This window comes from Typopeltis vanoorti, chromosome 20 (genome assembly GCF_054136105.1).
Source record: "Typopeltis vanoorti isolate ZY-2024b chromosome 20, IOZ_Tvanoo_1.0, whole genome shotgun sequence".
In the NCBI taxonomy this organism is placed as follows: Eukaryota; Metazoa; Arthropoda; class Arachnida; order Uropygi; family Thelyphonidae; genus Typopeltis; species Typopeltis vanoorti.
The window spans coordinates 7,279,144-7,298,730 of record NC_143568.1 but is presented as its reverse complement, the minus strand read 5'-3'; the positions used below and the strand labels follow the sequence as shown (position 1 = coordinate 7,298,730).

Below are 19,587 nucleotides of genomic sequence, written 5' to 3'. Positions count from 1 at the left end.
TGCTACTGAGCATGAGAAACTCCTCAGAGAATTTTGGAAGAAACATTATCTTGCATTGTACAAAGAATCTGGATACAACATAGATTGAGGTGATAGCAGGGTGTACGAATTGTGTTTGAAAGAAGGTGCTAATAATATATGTTCATATTATTTACAGGACTCAAAGACAAAGCCTTACAAGAGATTGGTGATAAGACAGTGTTGCTAACTAAAGCGCTGGAGTTGGAGGCTGACAAAGATGTAGATTAGTTGGTGGAAGAAGGGCTCAAAATGAAGGCCTTGTAGAGTTAGAGGCATAGAAAGCTTCAAAGAAGAAGGGAGGAAAAAAAAACAAGAAGAAATAGAGCCCCTTTCAAAAAAGGTTTACAGTGAAAAAATTGGCAGAGGCATTTATGCCTGTTAATAAGGTAATTCAAGTTTTTGAAGAAATGGACCCAACATGGAGGAAGAGGGAGAGAGATTTAGCAAAGTAGAGAGATTGATGCAAGCTGTAATTGCTTGCTACAGAGAAATTGTATGTAGTATAGAAAAGGCAAACTGTGCAGACTGGGTTGGATGTAATGTAATATTTTTAAAGAAGCTCATTCCTGTTGTCATCTCACCTCCTCAAGATGAGCATAGATCTTCCACAAGTTGTTCATCTGTGAACCATCCTCAAATGTATTGTTGAATTTCTTGAATTTGAAAAATTTCTTGTTGACAACCTGCCCTCCTTTCTTCTGCTGATCAATTATCCAATTAATAAAGCATTAGCTTTGAAGAATTACTCTTGCTCAATGCTGAAAGTTTATTTTTCACTTGGTTAGACTATAATAAATTTAGTTTAATCCTTTATCCAAGTGTGAGCAAAAAAGTTTGCACCAGAAAGTATCTCCAGGACTGCAGTAAGGTAGTACAACACTGAGCAACTCGTTGCAAAGGTGGAGCAAGTTGACACCACTCCTATCTCAGTATTTCCCATAATGCAAAGCACATCTCCTTGCAGATATGTCTAATGTTATGCATTAAGGGGAAGGCCACTACCCAGACTAGTTTCGACCTTTATTGAGGTCTCTTCAGTGGGAGCCAGGCCCAAGTGGAGATACCAGGCAGAAGCATTAGCAAGGTCACCTCTACCTATAAGAGTTGCCAAACGGTGTGCCACCTTTTTATTAAATTACTCTGGATTTAGAGAAAGATGTTGAAAGTTTATTACCTTACCCCAGTCCTGAAGATACTTTCAGGTGCAAAATTTATTTGCTCACACTTGGATAAAGGATTAAACTAAATTTATTACTTGCTCCATGCATTTCCAGCTGATTATTTTACTGGAAGTGCACAGAAGTACTGTACACTTATGCTTCATTATTTATTACAGTCCAGTATCATAATACAGTAATTTTATATTATTATTCATACATTGCATTATTTTACTATTACTATTGTATTATATGAATATAACAAAACAGACCCACACATCTTAGCATTCAGGTATATTAACTGCTTACATATCCCTTTATATTAGTTGAAAATCATATTGATTTTCAACTAATAATGGAAGTGTCAGAAAAGAACCCTATTTTTAAGTTGAAGACTGATAGTTTATCTATAACTGTTGTACTTTGTACACCAGTTATAGATATAAGGTTTAGCTATGGTGACTAAGTTTTGATGATGGCTATTTTTTTGAATAGTGCTCCATTTTGATATACCTCTGTAAATATGTTTTTTTTGGAGAAGTTAGTCTTCATTACATCAGCCCAATATTGACCAATCATAAAATAATAGGCAATATTTTACTATTAAAAAAAAAATTTGTCTAAATCATGAAAGGTGGTACACCTATAGTACATAATTATAATGGATAATCTAATTAAAGTGATTTATTAAGGGTTAAGGACAAAGCCCATTTAAAGTTATGCTCATGCTTTCTCACAAGATACAAAAATACAGGAAACTGAACAAATAATAATGAATGCTAAATTCATTATTGTAATGAATTGTAAATTATTGGATTAAAAAATAGCATGGGTTGAATTTAATCTTAAAAAAAAAAAAATCACATAATAGAAAGCAAATGCATTCCAATATAAAATAGCTGATACTGATTGTATAATTTGTAAGACATACCACAGTACTTGATATTTATATATGATCTGTTTGTAAAACGACTGACCCGAGATTACTGTTAACAATTCTGGTGTTTTTGAAAAAACAACCTTGCTTAAACACGAACTTTTAAATTCCACAATGAGATTTTCTTTAAATCACAAAATATTCTTAATAGATAAATATATCTTTTTATTGAGACTAAAGGAAAGAAATTCTAGTTCTCTGAGTAAAACTATTAAAATTTAAATGACCTCTAACACTATAAATATTTTAACAAGATACCAAAAGGAGATTTTTAAAATCACAACATATTTTTAAGAAATAAATATATGTCTTTTTATTGAGAATGAAGAAAAGAAATCTCAGTTTTCTGGATAAAACAAGTTCAGAAATGAATGACCGCGAACGCCATAAATACACAGGGTACGGAGGGTCGACACATTAAATATTGGAAATTTGTGAATGTTTAATATCTAAACAGTTAACAGCAATGGGCTATTATAAGGGTTTCAATTATTTCTAAATATTCTGAAGAATATGTAAATAGGGATTAGTGTATTATTTATATTTTTCAAAAATACTTTTCCAAATTTGGAAAAAAAAAAAAAAGTAGTAATACGAAATAAAACAGTTAAGAAAGTACAAGGTAGAAAAATGACTAATGACTAGTACAGTAAGAAAGGTGAAGTTAGATTTAAAAAAAAAAAAAAAAAAGACTAGCTATGCTGGGCCAAAGGAAACTCAACAGCATTTTTTATTATGTCGATAGAAGGAATTACAGAAGAATGACTGTATACAGATGGTATTAATGGAGCTTTTCAGTGAACACCTTATCAGGGAGTTTTTAAAACTTATTAAAATGATGTTATATGAGCAGGAGATGACTGAGCCAGAAGTGGCTGATATTTTGAATACTGTGGGTGACAGTACGACAGTGGGACCAGATGAGCCATATGTATTTTATAAAGTGTGTGTGTGTGTGTGTGTGTGTGTGAGAGAGAGAGAGAGAGCGTAATTGGTGCCCTTGACAAACTTATTTAATAAAGATATTTCAACTGGAAAAGTCCTTGAGCAGTACCAAGGCATAAAGTTGTTTTATAAAATCACATTCTGAATTATATCCCACAGTATGCATTTCTATAGTAGTAGTCAAGAAGCTGGAAAAGTTGGTTAAGACAGGATAGGGAAGTATGTGAATAGTGGTCAGATTCTCTAATAGAGGCCAATATGGATTTGTTAAAGGGAAATGTTGTTCTTGTAATCTTGCTTTGCAGCAGTAGTTCACAAAGATAATGAATATGTAAATTATGGGATTTTGCAAGACTTGAAAGATTGCCACTTGGCAGATTTGTATTCATTTGAAGGAATTCATTATTCCCAATCCACTCTACTGGTCAGTACAGTGGATTGGGAATGGCTATTGATATACGGTAATCTACTGTTTAATTCAACCACAGTGGGAAGGCAGTTTGCTATTCTAATACTTGAAGGGTCTGATTAGTGATAATATCATTACACAATGCTATACCATAGGTTGGTAGACATAAAAGGGTTGGTTAAATGGTCGACTACTGTATATCAAGCAGATATATATATATATATATATATTGAGGAAGAGGGTGAGGAGGGCAAAAAGTGGAGTAGAACAGAATTTTGTTCTTTGGGGTGTAGTTATTCAACTTGTATGCTCAGGATATTTGAAATAGTTTAAGAGAGATATTCAATTGTTTGCAGACATTACAAAACTGGATAAAATAATAGGAAAGCTGATATTGAGCTGCTCAAGATGATTTTCAATAGGCAGACAGAAAAAGTGTGGGGAGAGATAACAATTTAACGTGACCCAGTGCAAAATCTTGATACTAGTGGGATCATCACATTGTAGGTAGTAGAGTCATAGTTAGTATACAGTTGAAGTTCCATGAATGCATTGTAAAGATATGGCAAAAATAATAGAGAATTGCTATGATTGTAAAAAGAATGTAATAAAGCAGAGAGAGAGAGAGGCTCCACTGTAGAGTCTTGTAATAAAGCACTTATAAAGTTTTAAAGAGATGAAACAATCCTGGAAAGAATTCAGAAGCAGATAAATATTAGGACTGCAGAATGTAAAATGCAATCTTTAGAATATGGTGAATGAGCAGGAGGAAATGGGATGATAAGATTTTTTGGATGTCTTTTAGAAAGGGAAGAAGTAGGAGCAGGATCATCCCTAGAAGTTGTATAAGAATGTTGCAATGTCCCCACTCCCAGAAGGACAGAGGACTTTAAGACAGAGTATTTTAAAGTGAAGTTAGAATATTGTAGATGGAGTCCAGTTGAAATAATAATATTCATTTTGGTGATTGATTATATACATTTCAGAATTATCCTATTCAAAATGATAACAGCCAATTGATGTTTTTGTTATATATAAAAAAAAGTGCTATTCATCAAATCACAAATTTTACCCATGTGTATAAATATTCATTATTACAACTATGACATTAATAAGCTCAATTTTCAGCAAATTAATAGTTTTATTTATGTTTCATGATTATTGAGTTTCTTGCTTCACTTAGGTACTGCAATAATAATATCTACAATAACAAGAATAAAATGTTCTACTAACTAGTTTTATTACCTAAAGGGACTGCCCCTCAGTCTTGCCTGAGGGGCAGTCAATTTCCAACTTTTATAAATTACTTCTATTACTGTTATTATAAATAGTTTTTTTAGAGAGATTTTCTCAAAATAAAAATAAATAAACAATGTAGACAGTTTTTGTGATGGTTCAGAAAGCAGTATAATAATAAAAAAAGAAACATTATTTGCACAAAAATCTAGCAATTAACAAATTAAAATGACATTTTTTTTTCACCTGAAGAAAGTGCATACAAGCAGAATGATCATGTAATTCTTTGGTTTTGGATAAAAAAAAAGTTAAAACTATCACTTTCACTCAAACAGAGGAAGTGAAAGAGGTTATATAATGGAAAAGCAAACTATTGACTATCAGATTTCTGAATAGAATGATTAGTCATATGATGAATGATTTTAAAAACTTGACATACACACAGAACTGTGGCATAAGTAAAATTGGGACTTCTCAAAGATGTCTCCTCTCTCTCTCTTCAAAGAATGATGTGATCTCTCTCTCTAACAAATGACTCGCTTATCAAAAAAGTTATTTATCAATGTTTTGGAAAATTATTTTGCCACTGAATTGAAATATTTCTTTGTTACTGGATATATTATATTGGTAGATAATAGAAGGAAAGTAATCTTAAGGAAAGTTGGAACCTCCACATCCTTAGGAATATCATATGTATACTGTTGGTTGACCACACACACGAGAAATATATATTAATAACAAGTTACAACATTTATTGTTGTAATTTGTTTTACAACAGCCAGATGTCACAATCTAAATCCCTGTTAACCAGCAGATAACAAGAATATCAGCATCCACTTCTCCATAAACTGTGTATCCGTGTTATAATCATAAAAACTGAAAACAACAACAAACCATCCTCCCTCCCCATTTTCAAGAAAGAAGAAAAAGAAACAAACAAAAAAAAAATAGTCTGCAACAGGCTCAAAAAATCCGAAAATGCCATCATAACAGATATATATTTGGTGGGAGAACTTAAATATTACACTTTTGAAAGATTCACTACTAGTATTAGCATACTGAATTTAAATCCATCTTTAGGAGAATAACTGTTATTAGAAAACTACTTACACTTATTAAGGCACCACTTAAGTTAGCAGAAAGAATTATCATTCTAAAGATAAATTACTTCGAATGCTGCTCAAGATTAAGGATAAAAAATAAATAAAACTAAAAAAGAAAAAAAAACAGCATCTTCAAAAGTTTTTCTTCTTAATTTATCACAAAAGGAGACACCTTCTGCAGTGAAACAATGTACTATTAAAATAGGCTATTTCATTGCTGGTTTTCCTTCTGTAGCAAATAGAGACAATGCATATTTGAAAATAATGCTATAGGTTTTACATCACAGTTAATATTGCATAATACTGTATTTCAGAGATCCAGTGGTGGAGCATATGAAAATCCAACAAAAGCATTATCAGCATCTTGTACACTTGCACTCATTCCTCGAGCTCGCCCAACAGATGCTACAAAATGTAAATAAAATACATAAAATAACAGATATGTCAATAAATTTTCATGTAGTTATGATAAAACAACAATACTATCAACTGAATTTCTTTTCTTCTTGTTGATTGGAATTTTAACAGTATAGATGCGAACACAGATTGATAAGAAAATAACTATTTAGCAAAGTTTGGTCGATTGGTAGAGTCTCTGCTAATAATGGCTCAAGCAAAAAGTTAAGCAAGTTTGAGCGCGGTTAGAAGTTGGAAGGAGTTAATCATTTGATGCTGTTGGAACACTCTCCCTTGAGTCTTTGGCCTCCCTGGAGGTGTCACACAAAATAATAATTAACTTAAATGCTAATATTTTGCTGGTATTATATCCAGCATCTTCAGAGCATACAAACAAAGTTTGTTACAGTAGCGAGACAACCACAATCCGGTGTAACAGTGGGACTAGTATGAGTAATTGTAGCGTGCAACACAATCACTCATACTAGTCCCATTGTAACACCGGATTGCAGTTGTCTCGCTACTGGAACAAACTTTGCTTGTATGCTCTGAAGATGCTGGATATAATACCAGCGAAATATTAGCATTTAAGTTAATAAATAGTTATTTTCTTATCAATCTGTGTTCGTATCTATACCGTTAAAATTCCAATCAACATGTGTGACGAACACATAATCCTTTCCACACGTTCTTTTCTTTTTCTTTTTTTTACCCTATATGACCTTAATTCAATCAAGTTAACCATACACAAGTTTCAAAAATATATCAATCAATTAAAAAAAATTAATAATATATTATAATTCCATATTGTCATATATATATATATATATATATATATATATATATTCAAGATACCAAGTAATTTTATATGAACTTGGTTTTTAATCCTATTTCCCAAGAAAGCAAACAGACAAGAAAGTCAAGTTTGCGCCTGCAAGTCTAAGGCAACTGATCCCTAAGGTAGTGCCAGTCGAGGCAACTCGTGGTAAAGGTGGATAAAGCTCCGATCACTATTCTTAGTATTTTTCCTCTAATGTAAAGCACATCCCCTTGTGGAGATGTATGATGCTAAACATTAAAGGCAATGGTCACTACCCATAACGGTTTCGACCTTTGTTGAGGTCTCGTCAGTTAAAACACCTTGTGGCAACTTGTTTTGGTAAAATACATAATGAGCTCTGCATTACTTCACTCTTAGCATTTTCAGGTCTGGCTCCCACTGACGAGACCTCAACAAAGGTCGAAACCGTTATGGGTAGTGACCATTGCCTTTAATGTTTAACATCATACATCTCCACAAGGGGATGTGCTTTACATTAGAGGAAAAATACTAAGAATAGTGATCAGAGCTTTATCCACTTTTACCACGAGTTGCCTCGACTGGCACTACCTTAGGGATCAGTTGCCTTAGACTTGTAGTACTTGCAGGCGCAAACTTGACTTTCTTGTCTGTTTGCTTTCTTGGGAAATAGGATTAAAAATCAAGTTCATATAAAATTACTTGGTATCTTGAATACATAATATATATATACCCAAGTTAAAACTTCCTACACACACACATATATATATATAGTGGAATGAAGAGCTAGATAGAATTAGGCAGATAAATGCTCCTTGAACAACAAATACTGTTTACAGCATCAATGTTTGAATATATGCTGAAGGTTGGAAGTTTATTTTTCACTTGGTTAGACTATAATAAATTTAGTTTAATCCTTTATCCAAGTGTAAGCAAACAAAGTTTGCACCTGAAAATATCTTCAGGACTGAGGTACGGTAGTGAGATGTGCTTTGCATTATGGGAGATACTGAGACAAGGAGTGATGAGAGCTTGGTCCACCTTTGCTCGGAGTTGCACTACCTTACCTCAGTCCTGAAGATATTTTCAGGCGCAAACTTTGTTTGCTTACACTTGGATAAAGGATTAAACTAAATTTATTATATGCTGAAGGTCAAACGGCCGAACAATTTGAGTATTAAATAAATGAATGAATGAATGAACAGATTAAGCATGAAATCTGGAAGAAGGTGGTGTGGTAGAGGCAGCAAATTAAATAATGGTAATAATCAGTTGATGAAAGGTATAAAGGGCAGGCTACGAGCATGATGACTTATTTGGTAAAGACAGCAAAAATGCAATATAAGCAGAAATTAACAAATCAGGCCAAGAAAAATCCTACAGAGTTCTTTTGGCAAGTAGAAGAAAGAATAATTATGATAAAAAGATGTTAATGAATGGAAATGCTACAGAGGAATAGTTCAAGGTATTCAGTAAACAATTCTTCAGGATATTTCATCCTCATTAGTGTGATACCATAAGACGGTTGACTGTGGAGGAAATGGGAGAGGATGGACTGCTGTTAATAAAAAAATAAAAAGGTGTGAGGAATTAAGTAAACTTGATATCAATAATGCAATAGGACTTCATTTCACATTATCATGTTTTAAGAGAATGTTCCTGGGAGAGATAATGGCAACGTTGACATACCTATTTAACAAGACTCTTGTAACAGCATGGGACCAAAGAAGTGGAAAGAGGGTAAAATAAAACTGCCGCTTCATAAAGGGGATAAGGCTAAGGCTACAAACTACAGGCTAATCTGGATATCTGGTCAAGGTGTTGGAGAGGATGGTCATAATGGGCTTATTAAAGGGGGGGGGGTTCAATTTATGCACCATATTTACTCAAATATAACTCTCACTTTTTTCCCCAAAATTAAAGTTAAAAAATTGTGGTGTGAGATATATGCGAGGTATACAGAAAACGTTTATAATTAAATCCTCAGTATTATTCATTATAATTGCCTGAGATGTGCCTAAGAGTGGTGCATGCAGAGAATCTAAGTGTGTTTAAGGCATGGTATGATGAGCTGTGTGTATGATAAAAGGACCTCCTAGATGAGTCTGAGTCCGTGGGGTCTTGGGGTAATAATAATTGCTCATATTATTTATAAAATGACTGCATTTAAATTTTAATTAGCAATGTTATTTCAACAATTGGCCGCTCACCATTATGCAATATATTTGGGTATTTAGCAACAATGCTTCTGTAAGTTCAAACAAACAGTTTCATTAGTGTGGCCTTACAAGAAGACTTGAATAAATTGAATGAATGGGCATGGGAATGCAAGTTCATTCTCATGTAAGGTTTTAAAATTTGTTAAACAAAGATGGAATGCAGAATTTATACTTGGTGAGGATATATTGTTGGAGGTGGAAGAAATAAGAGACCTGGGGATGATAGTGGATAAGGATCTGAAATTTAGGGGACACATAGCCAAAATTGTGAAGACAACACATAGACTTCAGGTATGATGCAGAGGACATTGACTTGTAGAAGTAGGGAGATTCTTGTTCCATTGTATAAGACTTTGATTAGGCCACACATGGACTACTGTGCATAGATTTGGTTACCTGGTTTTCAAAAGGACGAAGAGATGTTGGAAAGGGTCCACAGGAGACTGACTAAAGTAATTTCTAACCTCTGAAATGTAGAATATGAGGAAAGGTTGAAAGAAGATGCAATTTACAGAGTCTAGTGGATAGGAGGAAGTGGAAGGATATGATAGAAACAAGTTAGTAAGGGGTTGTTATAGGATCAATGTTAGAGAGAGGTTCTACAGAAAAAAGTAGGAGATCAGAGGTAAAAACCAGAGGTCATCCCTGGAAGCTGTATAAGGAGGGTGTGAGCAGGGGAGTGAGAAGCAGATTTTTTGCATGTAGAGTTGTGAATACCTTGCCTGAGAGTGTGGTGTCCAGAGAATTTGAGTGTGTTTAAGGCATGGTATAATGAGCTGTGTGTATGATAAAAGGACCTCCTAGATGAGTCGTTGACTCCATGGGGTCTTGGAATAATAATAATAATTGTTCAAATTATTTATAAAATGACTGCATTTAATTTTAATTAGCAAAATTATTTAAAAGATTGGCCACTCATCTTCATCACACAATATATTTGGGTCTTTAGCAACAATGCTTCTGTAAATTCAAACAAACACTTTCATTTCATCACTGCTTGTCATTTCAGAATCATAAGATCACCATGATTTAAAAAAATTGAAAATGGGTATGACTTACCAAGTATCTCCTATTCACTATCACTACATCTGGTCTCAAAGGCAGAACTGTTCTAATCCAATCTTGAACCATTGTGGTGTTCATCCACCCTTTTTCTTGAACTCTTACATGAATTGAAGTGGGAAATTTCAGCATTGTTTTCCTTTTTTGAATATTACGTAGGGAGGCAACTTTCTTCCATCTGCAGTAATTGCAAGCATGATTGTGTATTGCTGTTTTTCACTTCCAGTTATGTGCATTGTCATTTTTTTCACCATTTTCTGTTATTTTTGTATATGCCATTTCCTCTAATGGTTGCTTCTATCTCTGCATGCATATGATTAGTACGATATTAACAAAAGATTGTGTGACACAATGACAAAGGCAAGCTAACGATTGTCGAGTATGAAATACTGAATCTCTTCAACCAAATTCCAAAATCTCTGAAACTTCCAATAACATTCACTATCTATTTTTTAAAGTTTTAAACTTTTTTTCATGTGCGAGGTATATGCAAAACTTTTTAATTTCTTTTTTTCATAAAGTAAAATCAGGGCTGCAAGATCTACGTGGGGGTGAGTTATGTTTGAGTAAATACGATATGTGCTATAATGAGGTCATGAATGCATTGGACAATGGAAATGCATATATATATGGAAATGCTGAGTATATACAGTGGATATACTCAGATATGTAAAGTCCTTTCATAGACTGCCATACAGCATGTTGGTAACTAAACTGGAAAAGACGGGGTGACATACTCACTTACTAAATAGGTGACTGCTATCAGTCAGGTATCAACAAGTTATATCCCAAAGGAGCAAAGTCACTAATGGTATGCATCAGGGACAGATTTTGAGACAATTGTTGTTTAATTTGTATACTGATACTTGGATGGGTTTAATTTCAATTTTAACTGGAAATGCAGAACTGTGCTCAGATGTAAAATTGGGTAGAATAATGAGGATTTGAACAGACAATGTCTCCTACAGGAAGGTCTGGATAGAATATAATGTATGAGGGGAAAAAAGGAGGATTTTTAAATTTTGGCAGGACAGGATATGATGCAAAGTATAAAATTGGTGAGGAAATTTTGAGAGGTGGAGATAAGAGACTGAGAGACATGGGTTCTGAAGTTTAGGAGGTTACATTGCACAAGTGGTGAAGCCATCATATCAGATCATGGCAATGCTGAGGAGGATGACCTTAGCATTCACAAATAAAGATGTTATGGTTTCATTATATAAGGCCTTGATCAGGACTATTATGGACAATTGAATGCAGATTTAGTCACCTCATTTTCATGTGGATGTATCAGAAAGGATCTAGAATAGACTAAGGTGGTATCTGTTGTTTCGAATGTGGAGGTGTGAAGACAGATTGAGGGAATCACAATTGCAGAGCCTCGTTTCATAGGAGGAGGAGAATGGGACAGTGTTCACATCAATTTGATCTTATGGATCTGAGAGCTTGGAGACCACAGATATGAGAGTAAAAATGACAGTATCATTTTAAAAATGAAGTATTAGGAAGGAACTTGACATTGTCAGCATTTGGGAATGTGTTAGCAGAGCTAATCTCAGGTGGTATGGTCATTTAAATCAAATGGTAAAGAAAGGGTTAGTAAAACAGCTGTGATAACAGGATGGCAGGAAAAAAGATCCAGAGGAAGACCAAGAACTAGTGGACTGATGCAGTTAGAAGTACCTCAGAAAATAAAGTCCTGACAGCTAGACAAATTTGGAAAAAACTTGTCATAATGTAAGAGTTTCATGTTATCCTGAATGCTCTGTGAAGGTATATATTAGGAATTTGATTATGGCAGTGATGAAAAATATATTAACAATAAATTAGTGCCTAACTTAAGAAAAGTGGGTAGTCTGAAAAATTCTCGGCCTCGACCATAGATGGCATCACTATAGGCAAGAGATTTTTTTTCCCCTAAGTTGGTACATCTGCCATAAGCATCCATGTGAAATTGCAAGTGCTTCTATCAAGTAGTTTGTTTTATACAGCTGTCTAAAGTAAAAGTATTGTCTGTATCCCTTGAAATGGATAAAATTGAGTATTGTGCGGTTATAAAATTCTTTGTAAAAGAAGGTTTAATGCTAAAAGAAATTCATTCAAAGTTCATAAAAGTTTATGGGCACTCTTCTCCTTTGTTTTCGACAATTAAGAAATGGGCTGCTGAGTTTAAATGTAGCCGTACCAGATTTGAAGATGATCCACATGAAGGACGTCCAAAAAGTGTAACAACACTAGAAATCATCGATCAAGTGTACGATATGGTATTAGATGGCCGGCGAGTCAAAGTGCGTGAAATTGCTGAGACTACAGGCATTTCAAAAGAACGTATAGGATATATTTTGCATGAAGAAGGTTTGCGCAAGATGGGTGCTGTGCTTGCTCACAGCAGATCAAAAACACACTTGCATGAAAATCTCTGAACAGTGCTTGAAACGATTTTAACAAGAATAAAACTGATTTTGTGTGTCGATTTATTACTATGGATGAGACTTGGATTCACCATTGCACACCAGAATCCAAACAGCAGTCAAAACAGCGAACAGAAGCTGGTTGTTCGGCGCCAAAGAAGACAGTCGGTTCCATCAGCAGGAAAGGTCATGGCATCGATGTTTTGGGATGCTAAAAGCATTTTGTTTATTAATTATCTTGAAAAGGGTAAAACAATAACCAGGGAATATTATTCTGATCTTTTAATGAGACTAGACAAAAAATTCGTGAGAAAAGACCCAGTTTGCAGAAGAAAAAAAAATCTTTTATTTGGCAAAAAAATCAAGTGTTTTGGCAAAGGGAAAATTAATTAATCTGCATTATGAATTGTTGAAACATCCACCCTATTCCCCAGAATTGGCTTCTTCTGACTCTCTCTCTTCCCAAAACTTAAACTCTTTCTCAATGGGCAGCATTTTTCTCTGAATCAAGAGGTGATTGCAGCTGTAGAGGGGTATCTTGCAGATCTTGCTGGGAACCACTACAGGGATGGAATAATAGCGTTGAAGCATCGCTGGAATAAATGTATTATTCTTAATGGAGATTATGTTGAAAAAAAAAATCGAAATTCTAAATTCGTTTTTTCATTGTTAGACCGAGAACTTTTCAGACCACCCTTATAGATAAGACTGGACAATGGATTAGTGAGTTGGATGCAGAGACTGGCTGTCTAATAGATATCTGTGAACTGTGTACATAGAAGCAGTGGATCAGAAGATGAAAGTGGTTAATAGGTTGTTGTAAGGTTCTGTTTTAGGATCATTTAATGGGATTTTCAATTGTTTTCAGATGATGTATGGTAATGTGATGACGTAAATCACTCTGACTACAGGCAGACAGTTGGGGCCTGGAGGGCATGTGCCAGTATTTTGGAACCAGTTACACTTTTTTGTTTCTCCCATACAGCTGTATCAAGGGTGTACCAGGACTGGATTAAAAATGAACAGGCATCTAGCAGTAGCGTTCACATTGTTCAGCCACACATGGTTGATCCTAGAGGTAAGCATCGGGTGTCATGACTAGTATCCCCGCAAGGACATGCAACAGTCACATAGCTCACCCACAGTACAACAGCAGGGAAGTTCAACCAATTTTCACATGCACCATGAGCTGTACCTTACTTTGCCTGGGGATCCACAGCCAGAGACTAACTAGAGTACTCAGATGACAGCCATGGAACACTGGCAATGAACCCTTGACAGATGGAAGAAGGTCATCTGGAGTGATGAGTCCCATTTTCTGCTGCACAATGCTGATGGCTGGGATTGGATTTTGTATAAACAGCATGAAGTCCTACCCCTGGCTGCACAGTTGGGGTTCAACAGGGCAGTGGTGGTGTTATGGTGCTGGGAGTTTTTTCTTAGCATAACCCAGGTCTGTTGGTTATCATCCCACAAACACTGAATGGTGAACGCTACAGGGACCTGTTAGCTGACAATCTCCATCCATCTGCAGGAAGTATACCCCGATCATAGTGCCATCTTTCAAAAGGACAACACACCTTGTAACCAGACTTGTACAACTACTGAATGGTTGGAGGAACATTGATAACGCATTCACCACATTGCCTTGGCTCCCCAAACTCCCAACTATAATCCAATTGAACACGTGTGGGATATGCTAGAATGTAGTGTGACAACTGCTGATCTTCCTCCAGAGAATGAGTGTGAACTGACAGAGTTGCTGCAGCTGACATTGGTTGAGTTATGCATGGAGGATGATCGACACTTTGTGGAATCTGTTTCTAGGTGTCTGCAAGCTGTGATTTCACAGAGAGGAGGATCAACAAGTTATTAGGTGGGTGTTCCTAATACAAAACTAATTCAGTGCAAGTCTTATATTCCTCATATATTTACTCTTCATCTATCTCTTTCTTTACACCTTTTCCAAAACCTTGTTTTCATCTACAATTTTTGCTTGATTACCAGAGTTACCCATATCTTTCGATCTCAGTGCATACAATTTGCTACTGTCTAACAAGTATTTCTTAACTGGCTTCATGCAATACTGACCTCTTTTACATCAAATTCTCTCATCCGTGGCAATGCCACAAGCTAGGATTTGTAAATTTATTAATCCACAAAAACTCCTTACTCCCTGAGAAGTTCACAAGCCAATTCATCCTTAAAGACAAGATTGCTCTCACCAACTAGGAACAAATATAACATTAGACTGCTACCTGATCTACAAAAATTTATTCAATCTATATTATCACAGTCAAAACTAACCATAATGATCAATCGCTGTATATTTGCCAAGCTACTCTGCCTAAAGATTTTTTGCTCATTAACCCTCTACATTCCCTTGTCTATATAACATTCCACTAAATATTAGTTCACACACACACCCCTCTACTTTGCACCATCATCATCATCATCAAATTCCTGCCATGTACCCTCAAGGGAAGTACAGGATATGATAGTACTACATGAAAAAAATTACATCATTATTAATTTCTTATCTACAATTTTCCTCTAAATCAGTCTGTTACTTGTCAACACTCCAACATTATCAGATCTTAAATTTCTATCGTCTAAAGCACTTTGTACCGTATCAATTCACCTATATCTTGGTCTTCCTCTGGGTCGTTTTGCTGCCAACCTGGCAGAGAACACTTGTTTTGCTAATCTTTCTTCGCCCATTCTGTTTAAGTGACCATACCACCTGAGATTAGCTCTGCTAACGCATTCCTGGATGCTGACAATGTCAAGTTCTTTCCTAATATCCTCGTTTTTAATATGATATTTCCATTGATGCCATCTGTTCACGCCTCTAATCTTTCTCAGGACTCTCATATCTGTGGTCTCTAGTCTTTGGTCAAGTGTTTTACTTCTGACGCAGCTCTCAGATCCATAAGTTAAAACTGGTTTGAACACTGTATACAGCTAATTTAGTGTTCCGACTAATTTCTCTCTTATTCCATATGAATTTATTCAATTGACTTCCCACCATACCAGCTTTGCTGATTCTGTTGTCTATTTCTATATTTCATTTACCATCTTCTGTAAAAATCGTGCCTAAATAGCTGAAATGTTTTACTTGTTCCACAGGTTCTCCATTCACAACACAGTTGACATTTTCAATGATTCTGCCTATTTTCATCATTGTCTTTGTCTTTTTATTGCTGACCTTCATACCATATCTATTACAACAGCTATTCAATTTAGTCAGAGAATCTTGCAGACTTGTAGCGGTTAGAAGTATAACATCATCCGCATAAAGCAAAGAGCTGATATTAACATCTCCAATTTTGATATCATGTTTAATACCACTTTCCTTCATAATGTGATCCATATAGATAATGAATAACAGAGGGGATAATGTACATCCTTTTCTCACACCAGATTTAACATTAAACCATCTTCCTGTACTTCCTTCAATTCTAACTGCTGACTTACAACTCAAATAAAGACTAAGTATTGCTTGATATAATGCCCCATTGACACCATATAACTGCAGCGCAGCGTATTGAATAGCTTCTCTCTTGGCACCTTGTCATATGCCTTTTCCAGATCGACAAAAATTAAATACAGATCTTTGTTATATTCCCATGCTTTCTCGACTATTTGTCGTAAAGTGAAGATCTGATCCTGACAGCCTCTGTTTGGCCAGAATCCAGCTTGTTCTTCACCAAGCTTTTCTTCCACAATTCTTCTCAACCGTTTCTCAAGTATACTTGCATAGATCTTGCCAGGAACATTCAGTAGGGAAATACCTCTGTAATTCTCACATGCAGTTTTATTTCCCTTTTTATATATGGGTACTATGAGAGTTCTACTCCAATCATCAGGAATTCGTCCCTCTGTCCAGGCTTTCTGAACTATGCAGTGCAGCCACTGTAAGACTCTTATACCACCATACTTCAGCATTTCTGGATCGAATATCATCTACTCCTGCTGCCTTTCCACATTTCAAGCCTTTGATGGCTTTGTCTACTTCAAGTATGGATATGTATTCCTGACTGCATGCCTGGTCAGTGTTTTTTACCACTGTGCTGTCATCACTGCTTGTTTCATTTAGCAGTTTTTCAAAGTAATTACTCCATACCTCAAGGATATCTTTTTCTCCCGTTTTCATGTCATCTTTATCATCTCTAATTCCTTTTATAGCACTCTTTCCTCCATTCCTAAGCTTCTTCAACAACCTCCAGAATATTTTGCCAAAGTCCTCCCATGACTTTTGTTTAGCTAGTTTTAAACAGTGTTTAGCATTCTTGCATTTGTCTCTATATTCTCTAAGAGCACAAGCTGACTTATTTGACAGGAACTTTTGGTATGCTTTCTTCTTTTCCTTCACTGCCTCTTTAACTTCCTGTGTCCACCAGGGAGTTCTGATTTTTTTATCCTTACAGACAACCTCACCACATGCCTCTCTGGCAGAATCAATCAATGTTTTCTTCAGAGTTTGCCACCGAATCTCCAAGGTTTGATTCCTGTTCTCAAACTCTTTCATTTTTTCTTCAATAATCTTTGTGTATTTTAGTCTACAGCTCAGATCTGAGAGCTGCTCAACTTTTATTTGCTTTAAAACTTTCTTACATGTTATTTTTTTCAATATGAAATTCAATTTTATCCTGCTCAAGACTAAATAGTGATCACTTCCAATTTCAAATCCTCTGTACACTCTGGTGTCCTGCACCAGGGAGAGAACATCACTATCAACAATAACATAGTCAATGAGACTTTTCTTATTCCTAGCCTCTTCTCTCCATGTGAATTTGTGCACATTTTTATGTTGGAACATGGTGTTAGTAATAACCAGTCCATGTCCTGAGCAGAAATCCAACAGATATTTGCCATTATTATTAGCTTTGCTCTTTTCTCCAAATTTTCCCAAAATATTTTTGTATGTCTCACAATCATTTCCTACTCTGCTATTTAGATAACCAACAAGAACCAACTTTTAATTTTTCATTGTGTCAGTTGCTTTTTCTAAAGCCTCAAAAAATTCCTCCACTTCTACCTTAGTAGAACCTTCTGTGGGACCATAGGAACAAATAAGTCTCATTGTCCAGTTCCCCATTCTCATATTTGCCCACATTACTCTACTTGAGACTGACTGCCATTCAAGAAGATTAGCCTCGTATTTTGTGTTGAATACTATGGCTACTCCTGTTCCTTGATTGTCATTGCCTGCACCTACTTTGCACTATACAATCTGAAACTCATCTGTGTGATTTTTGAAAGGTTCACTCTCCAGAGAAGACACAACACATTAGCTAACACTCTACATGAAACATGATCTACCTTCTTTATTCCTGTCAGGATATCATCTTCTGCTAACTATATTTCAATGATAACAATAATCTTTGAATATACTAAGGCTAGAAATTCATTTTCTCTATTCTGATATACCTGGCATTTGTAAAGGGTGTTCCAAAATTCATGCAAGATTTAAATTTAGCGCCATTTGTGCAGTAAAGTGTTGCCAACGAGAAAAAAAAGACAGTGTGACAGCTGACAGTTCAGGGTTATTAAAAATGGAGCGCTACATGAAAGAACAATGCATTTTCATTGTCGAGCAATATTTTAAAAATAATGAAGGTTTGGCAGCTACAGTTCGCAATTTTCGTACAAAATATGGTTGGAATAATGATTTAACTTCATCAACTGTGAAAAGATTCAAGGAAACTGGATCAATTAGTGATCTTATACGCTCTGGCAATCCTTCAACAAGTCATTCAACAGAAAACATCGAAGCAGTTCGTGAGAGTGTTGCTGAGAGTCCAGGAACGTCAATTTGGCACCGTGGTCTTGAATTGGGCATTTCAAGAAGTTCTCTACAGCGTATTCTCATGAAAGATTTGCATCTTTATGCTTACAAAGTTCAATTGACTCAAGAATTGAAGCCTACTGACTACACACAGTGAACAGAGTTCGTTGAATGGATTATGGAACAACAACAAGTGGATGCTTATTTTGCGAACAAAATCATCTTCAGTGATGAGGCTCATTTTCATCTTGATGGCTTCGTTAATCAACAAAATTGTCACATTTGGGGTTCAGAAAATCCACGAGTGATTGTTGAGAAACAAATGCATCCACAACGTGTCACTGTTTGGTGTGGATGTTGGTCTGGAGGCATCATCGGTCCATTCTTCTTCGAAAATGCGGCTGGTAAGGCAATAACAGTTAATGGTGCTCACTATCGCGACATGATAATCCAGTTTTTTGTGCCTAAATTGCAAGATATGGATGTGGTCGACATTTGGTTTCAACAAGACGGTGCCACATGCCATACAGCCCGAGAAACAATTCAATTACTGAACGAGTCATTTCCTGATCGTGTAATTTTCCGTTTTGGTGATCAGAATTGGCCGTCCAGATCATGTGACTTAACACCGTTTGACTTTTTTCTTTGGGGTTTTTTGAAGTCTAAGGTTTATGCCAACAAGCCCACGACCACCCACACCTTGAAGGAGGAAATTGAGCACTGTATCAATGAAATGCAGCCACATTTATGCAAAACGGTCATGGAAAATTTCGACAAAAGAGTGCGTATGTGCCAGCAAAGCCGTGGAGGCCATTTACCCGATATGATATTCCATGCATAACCCTATACTGTATACTTTATGAATCAATAAGAAATTACAATTTTTAATTAAAAACCTGTGTTTTCTATCAAAATTACTTCTTGGGTGAATTTTGGGACACCCTGTATATAGAAAATACTGTACGTCAGTCCCAATTAGTCCAATAACCTAATACTGTTCTTTCTAATCCCTACTCTGTTTTGCAGTAAACTAAATTATTCCCATATCGCAGTATACTAAATTACTTCCCATCTTACAGCCATTATTTCCACACAATGTAA

General features: G+C 35.5%; 1 protein-coding gene across 2 annotated transcripts in view; it reads right to left on the bottom strand.

The window, feature by feature from the left end:
* Window positions 1-5,675: 5,675 nt before the first annotated feature.
* LOC150095214 (serine/threonine-protein kinase Sgk2-like) overlaps window positions 5,676-19,587 on the bottom strand; it is a 279,354-nt gene continuing 265,442 nt past the window's right edge. For both annotated transcript variants that reach the window (XM_090410485.1, XM_090410484.1), the window contains exon 16: window positions 5,676-6,213. In XM_090410485.1, coding sequence (XP_090266611.1) covers window positions 6,119-6,213 — 95 coding nt within the window. In that variant the 3' untranslated portion in view covers window positions 5,676-6,118. The remainder of the gene's footprint in view (window positions 6,214-19,587) is intronic.